The 12,976-nt window shown below is 35.1% G+C and overlaps 1 protein-coding gene across 1 annotated transcript in view; it reads right to left on the bottom strand.

The window, feature by feature from the left end:
* CNTNAP2 (contactin associated protein 2) overlaps positions 1-12,976 on the bottom strand; it is a 1,016,974-nt gene that overhangs the window by 325,752 nt on the left and 678,246 nt on the right. Inside the window, exon 12 of the mRNA XM_039715193.1 lies at positions 1,672-1,791. Coding sequence (XP_039571127.1) covers positions 1,672-1,791 — 120 coding nt within the window. The remainder of the gene's footprint in view (positions 1-1,671; positions 1,792-12,976) is intronic.

The raw sequence follows: 12,976 nt of genomic DNA, 5'->3' as shown, positions 1-12,976 counted from the left end.
AAAAAGAAAGACAAAGGAAAACAAACTTCCTAAAATTTACATAGTTCCTACAGACAACTATTTGGAGAACTGCATAACATGAACAGTAATGGCCTAGATTTTGAAAAGCTATTTTGTTGCATCAGAAATAGATAGTTGGAATGTAATATCTCAGACATCTTCATTCCACTATGAGGACATAAAATATAAGTGCTTGGTTCCTCTTCACAGTCAGAACACAACTCTGAGTACAACCTTTATTTGGAGAAGACAAGGACAAAAGAATTTGAAGGAGAAGCTTGGGTATTTATTTGAAAATAGAGTTGTTTGTAGACACCTTTGACTGCTGCAGGGAGCACATGCAATTACATATTTCTGACTTTGACTGCATTATTGAATCACCAACACATCTTAGATACCAGAAAAATTTTTAGTTACCACAGCAACATCTGTGAAGGGGGGGTCTTGTCATGACAATCGCCAGTTTACTAAATTAAGACATACTAAATTTGGATACGGATTATGCCCAGAAATATGCCCAGACAGCTGTCTTCTGCACCACAATTTCCTCTCTCTTTTTTTTCTTTTTAATATTGTTTGTCACATTTGGGTATGCTAATGCTTTCTGATTATAGACTCTGTAGGTGAAATGCTGATATAATGATGAAATTATGAATTGGTGGCTCCATATTTGTGATGCAGCATATTAAAGAGCTAAAGACATAATTTCACAACAAACAATTTCAGTGGCTTTTCAGGATATTTTCCTTGCCCCAGAAGGCTTACAGTCAAGTGAGAGTGATGCTTATTATCCAACATTTTGCTCCAGTAAAACTATACTACATTAATTGTGAAAGTAGTACATAGCTGTTAAACCACCTTGTTTTGCAAAGATTGATATTCACTTTTCCAACTTTGTGGACTTGCTCTGTCAGGGAATGGAACGAGAAAGTTGCACTTCACATTTTTAGTCATTAAGATGTTCTCTACTTGCTAATTTCACCTGAATGAAAAAAGGTGAATTTAAAATGTGCATTAGTATCTTGTGTAGTAATTTAATATAGAGATACTTGTTTTATGTAGTGGAAGAACAGGAATATTTAGATTTGACTCAGACTAGAGAAGAAAATAGAATTAAGAATCTCCATCAAAATAAAATATCACTACCATGCTGTATTATTTTTATTCAGTTAGTATACTCCACATACCAATCAGTATAGATAAATTTGTAGGTTACTTAGCTTTAAGTTCACAAAAAAATTTTTTTTTTCTATTCTCTGCCTGTGGTGGTAAGCTGCCTTCTGCAACACCCCATGAACAACAGATACTACTGAATTTCACTAGGTTATATAGATACAACAGCTTTGGTAAATGGTCATATCTATCGACTTTTTCTGTGTGTATCTTTTAATTTTTTTTTTAAATGATGCAACTTTAGGATACAAAGACCTATTAACACTAATAGGTGCAATTCAAAAAGCTTATTAAATGGAGTAACTACTGCCTTGCTCAGTCGATCCTGAATAGTGACTGCAGATTTGGTGATCCCTGATGAAAAGCTCTTAGTAATTATTTTTTTTTAACAAGAAATATGAAATATGAACAGCCTCTTGCTCCTAACTACATTTAAAAAGACCCCAAAAAACAAATCCCCCCTTCAACCAACTTAATTAGTAAATAGAATGCAGTTACCTGTCATGTTGCAGTAAACTTTCAAAGGTCCCAGTGCCCCACTGCCATCTGGATCTATCCAGTAGTAATTTGAAGTCTTGCCCAAGTGTTTGTATGCTTCACAAGAGAGTTCATAAATAGCTGAAATGAAATAAAACAGAGCAATAAGAATAGTTGTAACTTGGGGGAAAAAAATTCTTAGCACAATTAATGGATCCTGTTTGTATACCAAGAATTGTACCTCTGACATTAAAATAATATCCTTGAGGTTCACAGAAACAAAGCATCTTTCCAAAATTATAGAAGTGATTAAAAGCTTGCAGGACATAATTTCTGCTTTTGTAATGTGAGGAAAAGCCAGAATAGGAAGACAATTCTAATGGCTTGGGGAGAGAGAGGAAAATTAATACTTTTTCAAGGGCATATTTTAAAGTGTTTTTAACAATGTAGTTCATAACTTTGTTTATATTCTTGTTTAAGTTTCTATTACTTCTATTGATACAACATACTTTTACCCTTAAGCTTTTTTTCAAGAGATACTAAAAGAGCTTATGAGTTTTCACCCTGTAGATTTTTTAATTGTTCATGTTTTATAACAACTCAGAATAACATTGAATTTCAAAATTGTGAAATTTCACCCTACATACAATACCTGTCTCTACACAGCTATGCAACTACTCTATTAAATACATACAGAAATAATTCTCTGGCCCAGCAAGGTCTGAAATGTTACAGTATTTGCTGGAATAAGTTTAATTGATATACCAGACAGGTTTGTTTCTGTTTTTCCTTGAATATTGCTTTCTATTTCAAGTAATAAAATTGTTTGTCAAAATGTATGATGAATAGCTCAGACATTATAAGAAGCATTGTAGATAGAACCTTCCCTAGTAATTCCCATATTTTCTTACAAATGTAGAATTTTTACAAAATTATATGCATTAAATATGAAGAAATAATGTTATGCTAAGAAAAAGTAAAACAGACAATTTATAGACATTGTTGTGCGTGTATATATGCATAAAAATGGTGAATTACATAGATATTTTCCTATACAATTCTTTAAAAATGAATGTGTAATGCTGCTTGTTTTTAAGGACCAGATGGCACAGCTTTTTTGTTTGGAATCAATCAATCAGCTGCTAAAAGAAATGAAATGTTTGTTTAACCAGACTTCATATCCACTCTAAAAATTCATCTAATTTGTTGGCAATTCTTGCAAGCAATCTCTTTGCTAGGACTGGCTTTATTTCAAATGTCCATAAGGACGAGCTGTTTTGCTGGGCTCTGATGATGATGAGTGTCTGATCACACACGCACATTTAAAGGCCTCTAACCAAATATCAAGACATGGAAGGAAAGTGGAGTCTAAAAAAAAAAAAAATCAAATGTTGGTGTGGCACAAATGCAAGGCTAAAGGCTCTTATCTATCTACAATTTCCTTGTGATGCTACGAGACAAGGAATTTCCTGGAAAGTTTGATGCGCTCATTAGAGGATATAAAGTAAATTTTATACAAGTAGATGACACTTTAATTAAATTGCAAAACATTTCAAGCCATTTCCCTTTTCTACACAAAGATCAACATATTCTTCCATTATTAAGGAGACTCTGTGTCTCTTTTCAGGCACTTCATGCAGAATTCATGCAGAATTCATAACCTGTTTTGTTCAGAAGTGTTTCCCTCACTTTCTACACACTATCTAAATAATGTCATAAAATACTAATTGTCAATGTATCATTGCTGTGACACCAACAGGCAAATTTCAATAGATGCACTCCAGGTCAAGTCAAGAAGATAAGAAATATTGTTTGTGATCTTAATGAATTTTTGTGTTTTCCTTTTCTAAACTCTTTCAGAAAATCAGGGGAGCTTTGTCTCTGTAGTAACCAGATCTTTATGTAAGGCCATATGACATTTTTATCCAAGTTTACTGCTTTTGAGAAGGCAAGTCAATTTTTGTACAGAAATACTGCTACAAATCAGGAAACAACATTAAAGAGTGTTATATGGAATTCAAATGTTTTTTATAGAAAATTAGTGGTTTAGCTACAACATCCTTCTTTCTGCTCTTCTAGAATGGGAGAAATAGAAAGTGGTATGTAGGTATTAGTTTTATAGCACAGAAAGGCTGTTTTTTAATAAGTCAGCTTTGTTAAACTCCTACAATATGTTGAACACTAGGTAATAAAAAATAAGATTGTTCTTTAAATGAAGGCAAAATAATGGAATATTTTAAACAAATTCAACTTGTGAAAAGTGTTATGAGTGTGGGATATTTTTCTGGGAAGTATTATACCTCTGTATAGAGTCCTAAAATTAAGGTTGAAAAAGACCTTTAAGATCATCATGTCCAGCCATCAACCTATCACCACCACATGTTCACTACTAAACCATGTCCTCAAAGTGCTGAATCTCTTAGCTGAAGATTTCCAGGGATGATGACTTCACCACTTCCCCGGCAGTCTGTTCCAATGCTTTAGAACCCTTTGAGTGACTCTGAACCCCTCTGGCACAACTTGAGGCCATTTATGTAGATGCATAAAGATCTTAAAAATGGGAATCAATAAAAATGTAAAGGTAGGCACAAGTGCAGTGAGCAGTAACAAAAATCACTTCACAAGCACATGGGAACAAAGTGAAGGGACAAGTGAGTTTCACATACTGACAAAATAACCAGTAATTAAATGTGCAATAGGAAACAGCAGTTATGTTCCAGTGTATGAAGACAATTGATGACAGAAAGAGATATTATTGTTGACTTTGGATGGCAAAGGGTAGCCACTTGATACTGAATTGCTCTCCAAAACAATATAATTTCCTTTTTAAAAGTAAGAAACTAGAGATCCCAGTTAAGAAATTATTCAAGGAAAGGAAAGGAAAGGAAAGGAAAGGAAAGGAAAGGAAAGGAAAGGAAAGGAAAGGAAAGGAAAGGAAAGGAAAGGAAAGGAAAGGAAAGGAAAGGAAAGGAAAATGAATAAAGAAAAGAACAACAGCAGCAAGCATCAGGTGGAAGGCAACTCTGAAGCAGAGGAAAATAAGACATGATACCAAGATGTCGAAGTGGATGATGACATAGAAAGGAAGACAGCACAGGATCATTTTATCAGCCACCACTTGCTTTTGCAAATGTTACACAAAAAGATCAATAATGTGTAAGACAGGGAACAGGTGAAAAAAGAAATTAGGAAACTCAAAGAAAACCTAGAGTAGGTGAAAGGATGAACATTTAAGGAATGCTGTTTTAGAAGTCATCCAAGCATGCTACAAGAGAAAAGAAAATGAACACAGATTGCAAGGAAGTGACCATGGCAGAATCAAAACTGCTTAAATTAGAAAACTGGCAAAGGTGACAATAAAAAAGCAAAAGACCTAACTGAGCTATGAAAAGACAAGAAAACAAAGTGCAATATTTGGTTATAAAGTTTACAGTGTTCACATGCAAATTAGGAGAAATTTTTGCATATATCCACATACAGAGGAGGCAGAGGGAGAGAGGGAAGGGCTTTGTAGTGCTGATTCCATCTGGAAAATAGGAAAGAAAAATAAACAAACAAAAATGTGGGAGAACTGAGGACACAAGGGTAACAGATTTTCACTTTTCAAGCCAGTAGAAGTGAAATGCCAAAAATGTATATTTGCTTTCTCAGTACCTGGTCCAAATACACAACATATGTAGTCTTAAGGGACTTTAGCATAGTAGTAAACCTCAAAAATCTTTCAAGCTGAATGTCAAACTCACATGCACCCTGATGTCTGGAAAAGCTATTTCTAACATAATAAATCCAGCTGTCAGTTTGTTAGGGTTTTTCAAAGGTCACTTATATTCATTCTTTCTGAGAAGACTAGGGGGGAAAAACCCCTCCCTGCAAACAGCTTCTTCACCCTTTACCTGCTTTTGCATTGCATCAAAAATTGTCTATGAGCTGCAAGAGGTGAAAACCTGGTCAGAACAGTTATAGAAGCTCTTAGAATGAGGAAAAAAGTATGTACAAAATGAACCATAACTAGAAAGAAAAGAGCACTAAAAAAATGCAAGAGACTTTTAAAAGTTTAATCTCCCAAATAATACAGATCAAACTGAGACCACCAAATCCATTTCATGATAAAATTTGAAAGGGTTTTCTGTGTTCCTACATGAAGATAAAAAGTTTTAAAACCATAAAAAGAAATAAAAATCCCTGTATCTTTCTCTGTGAAGCATCAAGCTTCTCCAAGCTTCTTGGTCTAGGCAGAAAACCCAGCCATTTTAATTAGCTAACAAATGCAACTATGAATGCATTTTGAAGTTCATCATTAACCAAGCTAACATTTGCAACAGTGGATTTGAATGAGCATGGCTTGAGGGGAAAAATATATTTTCTTAGAAAAGCTTGGTTAGGTAACTAGGCTAAGGGAGAACAGCCTAGAGTGAAACAAATACTAACAACAAACCTTGTAGCTGCACAGACTTTAAGAGCATTTTCATTGCTGCCTTTCTTCATGGGTTCTGAACTCCAAAGGGGATGTGGTGATAGATGGGCAAGTCAACATTTGTTTCTGAGTTTTCAGGATCCTCTCTTTTAAACATTAGAGGAAAAGAAAATAGTTCAGCAAAGAGTTTACAGAATAGTTTTTTCCACCTCAAGAATCTTAGTCGAAAGTTAGAAAGAATTGACACCTCTTAGATTTCAGTGGCTCTTAAGTGATTGAGGGAAGCAGATGTTCTCACTCCTGTTTTACTTTCTGACTGGTGTAAAGATCAAGGGATAGTCATCCTGCACAGGTGGCACAGCTGCTGGCTATATCCAAAAAGCAGAGTAGCTGAATGACAAAAAGGATTTAGAAACTCTGTGGCCCTATATGATGTTCCCATAAAATTTCATTAGCACCTTGGTGAACTACAGTTTTTCCATCACTCTGGGAAAAGGCAGCTTTAATTTTAGGGCTGACAAACAGCCTCCTTTTATAAGTGCAAAGCTCATTATAAATAGATTACCTGGCATGACAGTCTGCACTGTGTGGCTCAATGAATGTGTTGCAATATGTTTTGTTTCTGTCAGTGAATGTGGTGCTGCAGGGAATACATGCCTTTAAACATCTGCTAATATAGGAGTAAATCTCAGCTTTACAGGAACATAGCAAAGGTGTAGATACAGAAAAATGGATGGAATTAAATGACAGCAAAAGTGACAAAAAAGGGTAAGGCATCAGATCCACAAAGTCCAGCTATGTCTCTCCAGGACTTTCAACTTCTTGGAAAAATACTGAAAGCTAAATAGCCTGTGAGGTGTTTGGATTTATGTAACTCAAACTGGTTTCAACTCTTGAGCCCTAAAAGCGCAAACATACAAGGAAGGGGAAAAAAAACCTCCAAGCTTACTCAAAAAATAGCTGCACACTGAAATGTCATACCCGAAATTTATTTTAAAAGAATGAAATAAGATTTGATGCTTTATTATAACATATATTCAGAAGATAACTGGAAAATGGAAAATGTTAAAAATTAAATTTTTATACATCAATACATGTACTGTAAGTTCCTGCTCTGTCAGCAGAATTTTCTCTCTGTGCTCATCTACATTAAACCTATACTAGCCCTTTACACATTGCACTGCTATGTGGTGGAGAAATGATGTCTTACAATTCTTTTAAGGTAAGTTAAAAGAACTAGATATTTCATCATAGTCAAAGCAAGTTATATATGAGAGAAAAATATCCTTCTGTATTCTGACAGAAGGAATACATACAGCTGCTGAATTGCTGTACTACTTAAGTATATGAAAAAAAAAGCTCCACCAAAAGCCAACATGATGCAACACTGCTTCAATATTCCTGCTGTTCTGTAGGACAATGTCTTTAGTGATTGGAACTAAGCCTTATGTCTGCCAGTTTTTTAAAGTCTGGATTTAAATAATTCTGTAGTTTGGAATCCAACATTATAATGTCTAAGAACAAGAAAAGTAAAATAAATTTCAAAATTAATTCTCCAGTTATAGTTAACTTAAAATAAGAATATATGCTGTTAAAGTCAGATAAAAATAAGTGTGAACAAGTATCAAGTTTTACCTCTCACACTCTGAAAAGTCACTTTTTCAGATATGATTTTGAGAAGAAATGTTTTCTGATGTAGCATTTACCAGGTTCCCAAATATTAGGGTGCCCTTGTTCCTTTACTATTGGAAAAGAAAATGTGCTTCAAACTTCCACTGAACATTTCTGGCTTTGCTCTCTCCACCTTTTTAGGCTGCCAGTTTACAGAACCTCACAATCTCTTCAGCTGAGAGAGCTGAAGTCAAAAATTAACTACAAATCAAAACCCAAGGACAATCACCCACTACCAACATCCAAAAAAACTCATTAGGCAAACAATGACAGAAGGAGGAGATGAAAACGAAGGAAGAAAACATCACAATTCTGATAAAAAATTGTGTATGTATCTAAAATTCTTTGAGTTATTTGAATACATTTCTACTTATCATTCTAAGTGTATGAACACTCGTCTGAAAAAGAGCTCCAAAACATTAAAAATTCCTAACACAATCTGATCCTGCACAGACAAGGTTCTAAGGTAACAAAGACCTCTGTTTTAGGATTCTTTTCTTGTCATTTTTACTTATAACACAATAATCTTAATGTAAAAAACCAAAAGGTAACGAAACACCTCGTTTTCTTTCTGCATACTGCCAAAGACCCCTTTAAAAAAGTCTTTCTTGATTAAAAAGTATCTTGAAAATATTTGCTAAAATAACCCTCCCCTCAATAAAAGGTGGCAGTGATACAAAGATAAAATCCTAACTAGAAAAAAATTTGTCTTGCAACCCCAACAGTAGGTCCTCATGTTAAATTTATGATGGACTCTTAGATAGAGCAAGTTCTTCTTGAACTTCATGCAAGAACTTCTGCATGACCAGAAGGTGGACCACCACAAGCCACACACTAAATATCAGGTAGTTGTAGCTAGGATGCCCCTGTAAAATTAGGTTACCTTGATGAGGAAAAGCACAGGAAGTAGCACTTCAGCAAAATATAAGGCTCTAGCAGGACAAAGCTGTAAAACCTTCAAGGCTGCTGGCCCTCTCAGTGCAGGACACAGCTGTGGCTGCTCACCTGGACAGGCCAGAGCAGGAATAGGCCAGAACACCCAGCTGGCTGCAATACTGAATTTCTGTGCCCAGTCTGAGAGCACTTGGAAATGACACCTGGGTGTGCCAACCAACTGCAGTGAAGTTCATGTGCAGGAAGAAAACTTGGCTTCTCAGTGAGCTGCAGCTTTATGCACTTCCTAAATATGGTGTGTAAACAAGCTGGACATAAAAATATTAATTTTTATGTCTAAAATGTGATACCTAAGGGAACTCCAAAAATTTCTTTCTGAAGAAATACAGTTCCTCTACATGCAGTTACAGTACATTCAGTTACAATCAAATTACTTTCCAGGTAAAAAACAAGGACTAAGAAAGTGCCCAAATGTGACATGCCCTTGCCATTGCAATATCACCTCATTATTAAAGACAGTGGAAAACAGAAAACCTGTCTTTCCTGACTTCATGCATAACCTAAAATTTGAGTAAAATAAAACCTCTAAAGCCCTGAGTGTAATAATAATTTCTGTGCTCATGTTGTATCTGCAAGAAAACTAATTTACTCTGTTCCTAAAGAAATGTTGCTATACATGAACAGCACTCAACAAAAAATGCAGTTTCACTGTATATAAGAGAATTGGAGAAAATTAGAAGGTATCATGCACAAGTCCACCGAATTGCAGATGTGTGTGACATGGCCCATGCTTTAGCCACTGATTTTTCAGTTGTGTTAAAACTCAGATCAAGTACTATTTTGAGCCATGACTAGGTTGCCTCCTCAGCCAGAAGTTGAACTGAGCTTCTGCAGTCCCAGAAATACAAGCAAAAACAACCCCAGGCATCTTTAAATACCTTCCCAGTGAAACTGAGATTTGTTTTTTCCAGGTTACCATCATTTTAGGGGCCCTTGTTTTACTCTCACAGCTAGCTAGGACAAGAACATGAATTCTAAGAACTCAAAGTTTCATCCTTTCACTGTCATCACATGACATTAGCAAGAGTCTTTTCCACACCACACAACAATTTTACTTGTGACATTTCTTATACAAAGTTAACGTAAAGCCCAAGACTTCACTTCTGTTACCCTCAACATCCCATTAAATAAATATTCTATCATTCTATAAGATTATTCCTGGAAAAGGTAGTTCAATTACTCAAACTCTATTTGAAGAAATAAGTACTGAGACAAAAAGCAGAACAATTTTGTGGTCATAAATAGTATAACAACAGAATCACATGGCTGTTGTGAACCTCAAAGATAATCTAATCCACCTCCCAAAAAAATCTCAATTACATCCATGTATCATTCCTGACACAGTCTAGTTTAAAATGATGTAAATTCCTTGACACACCAAGGCATCCTAGAGCTCCACCATCCCTTCAGTATCAGCATTTGTTCAATTCTCTGCACTGTGGGGCTGTTCTGCTGCAACTTAAACTTGTAATTTCTCTTTTTATTCACCATGAATTTGGAGGATAAGTTACTGCACTCCTTCTTGAAACCATCTTTTTTCTATTTGCACACACAAATCTTTTCTCTACATTAAAATGGCCAAATTTGTTCATTTTAATCACTGGTTGCATTTTCTGGGTGCTATATTGTTTTCTCTCTTCTCTGCATTCTCCATTTTTTTCATGAAGCTTACATAAGAAAATGATAAATAGCCAGCATAACCAGATTAATTTGCACATTCCACAATTTTTAATTCTGTTAATTCAACCCTAAATGATATTTTCTTCATTCACACAATCATAAGCAATGAACTACAAGGCAAATCAGCCATCAATAACCATCACTTCTACAAAACTGAATTAAAAAAATGAAACACAAGTCAGCAGTTTTCCTCAACCATTGCTTCTACAATTGGTTAATCACCCCAAGCATAGTCTTTCCCAATGCTTAGTAGCTTTGCAACTCAAAATCCCTAACATAGCTTCCCAAAGGAAAAACATTCTTATATTTTGCTTATTTACAGAAGAGTATACATATTACATGCATATGAATCCTAGAAATAAACTATAGAAATAAAAAATATAGTATAAATAGCACAGTTGTTGGTTTTGGGTTGTTTGTTGTTTATTGTGGTTTTTTTTTTTTATTTTTTTTTTATTTGATAGGGAAGGTAAACCAACAGAGGTAATTTTAGTGCTTTTTATATGGATTAGTCTTCATATCTGTCCATGGCTGCACTGGCTCTCATGCCACTAAAATTTTCCAAAAGCAAAACTCCTTTGTGACTGAGCATAAACTTTCTTCACACTGCCACTGATCTAACCTTCAGTCTTCTAAAAACTTTTATATCTTCCTCACATGCTCTGCCTTCTACTGTGAACTAATAAACTTATAAAGTGTTCTCACCATTAGCACAATATCCAAATATGCCCCATAGAAGCAGAAATTAAATTAAAAGCAGTGAAAGTAAAAAGGAGATATATGAAAATTTGCAGATTTTGTGTCAAGTTTACTCTAGGCTCAGTTATGTCAGTGATAAACATGACAATTACCATTGTGGTAAAAAAGGGAACAAAATAAAGGCTTTGCCATCATAGTGAGAAAGAGAGCACAAGTTTATTTGCCACTGGGACAATAAGGAGAATTACTGCTATAGGGGTGAAAACTGCAATTTGAGCTACTACACAGTAGCTCAACCCTGGAATTTGCTACTAATACAGAAAAATCCAAGCCATTAATGGCAAAATGAAAGGTGCTTCTGTTTCTCTCTCAACTTTGTTCTTTGCTTTGGGCTGGGAGAGGGGAGGAAGAGAGAAATTAATTTAAATACAAATGACTGAACCAAAATGGATTTTTAAACAAATTTAGCAGTGATTTTAAATTACAAGCCATAGATTAGACAATTAGCATCTTTGTAACCGTGTCAGCCTACAGACATCACAAGAAAGTATAATTAGATACCAATTTTTAACAAGATACTTTTGTGAATTAAGTCATCCAAGGATGCACAGACATAAAAACCCAGCCAATCAAACCAAAAACCAAAAACCAAAAACCAAGCATGGGTTTAGGGACTGAAAAAAACACTGTTCAGGATAGAAATGGCAGAATTTAATTTTAAATCTGGATGTGTTGCACATTTGTGTAGTTGTAATTAATTCCTGGGTCCTGCATCTGAGAGAGAAGATTGTCAGAGAAACTCAGATATTCACCATACTCGTGTTGATCCTATGCTGGGCCCAGCCACAGAAAACTTCAGAGCTGCCTGGAGCTCATTTGAGTCTTCTCCAGCTGGGAGGTAACAGGAACACTGCCAATACTATCTTGTTCCCGTCTTCTTCCTATCCCTCTCTTCCATGCAAAAAGGCTTCAAGTTTGGTATAAAAAGAAATTTTGAAAAATCTATACCCTCAAAGAATAAGTAGTTCTCTACTCCAGTTCTCATTTACTTTGTATTGTCAGAGTAATGGAAAGGAGAAGAGACAAGGGCCAAAATTTGGCCTTACAATTTTCAATGTGTGTGATACAATCCTTAGTTACTCTCAACAGTGAACACAGACAGACAAGTGAAAAACCTCAGCAAATTATACCAGGGCCAAAGCAGGGGCTATAACACCAGTAAAATCAGGTCAAAGACACAGATTATCTGGAATCTTATTTTAACACAAGCTATCTGTAAGTGGTTACAAATAGCAAAGACACTGAATAAACCAAAGTATTCACTCGGAATAAACCAAAGTATTCTCCCTCATTAAGTATGCACTGGTTATTTTCTGCTGTGGATATCAGAGCATTTGGTCTCTCTTCAGACCTGAACATCCTAATCAATGTTAAATAATGCTCAGATGAACATGGAGATATTCTCATTATTCAGCTTTGAAAGAGACTGTAGTGACAGTTTCTGTTTGTTCACAAATATTAGTATTCCCAAAATTCATTATCTACATGTTCATTTATAGGACTGTAATCCAGTTTTATTTTTGCCAGTTTCAATATTTGCAGTTCTCACCATTTCCTGCCCCTTTTCTTTCTTTTCCCCACCCCAGATGTTTTTTACATCTAACCTTCTCATAACCAGCAATCCTGTGAAGGAAATTATGGTAACTTTCTTGGCTGTATTAACTGAATGCAGGCTGTAAGTACAGTAAATACAGGCTGTATTTACTTGAAAGAAACTACAAGTTATTGGAAAAAAAATCCCAAACAAACCAACAACTGCTTAAATAAAATTTCTTAAGAATCTCAATTTAAAACTTATGTTTGAAAAATCCCCAAACACTAAACCACAGAACAGATACCAAATAGTGG

The sequence above is a fragment of the Passer montanus genome, unplaced genomic scaffold (assembly GCF_014805655.1).
Source record: "Passer montanus isolate IOZ18808 unplaced genomic scaffold, ASM1480565v1 scaffold32, whole genome shotgun sequence".
Classification (NCBI taxonomy): domain Eukaryota; kingdom Metazoa; phylum Chordata; class Aves; order Passeriformes; family Passeridae; genus Passer; species Passer montanus.
Note: the sequence above shows the minus strand (reverse complement) of the source record. Positions and strands in the feature narration are given on the sequence as shown.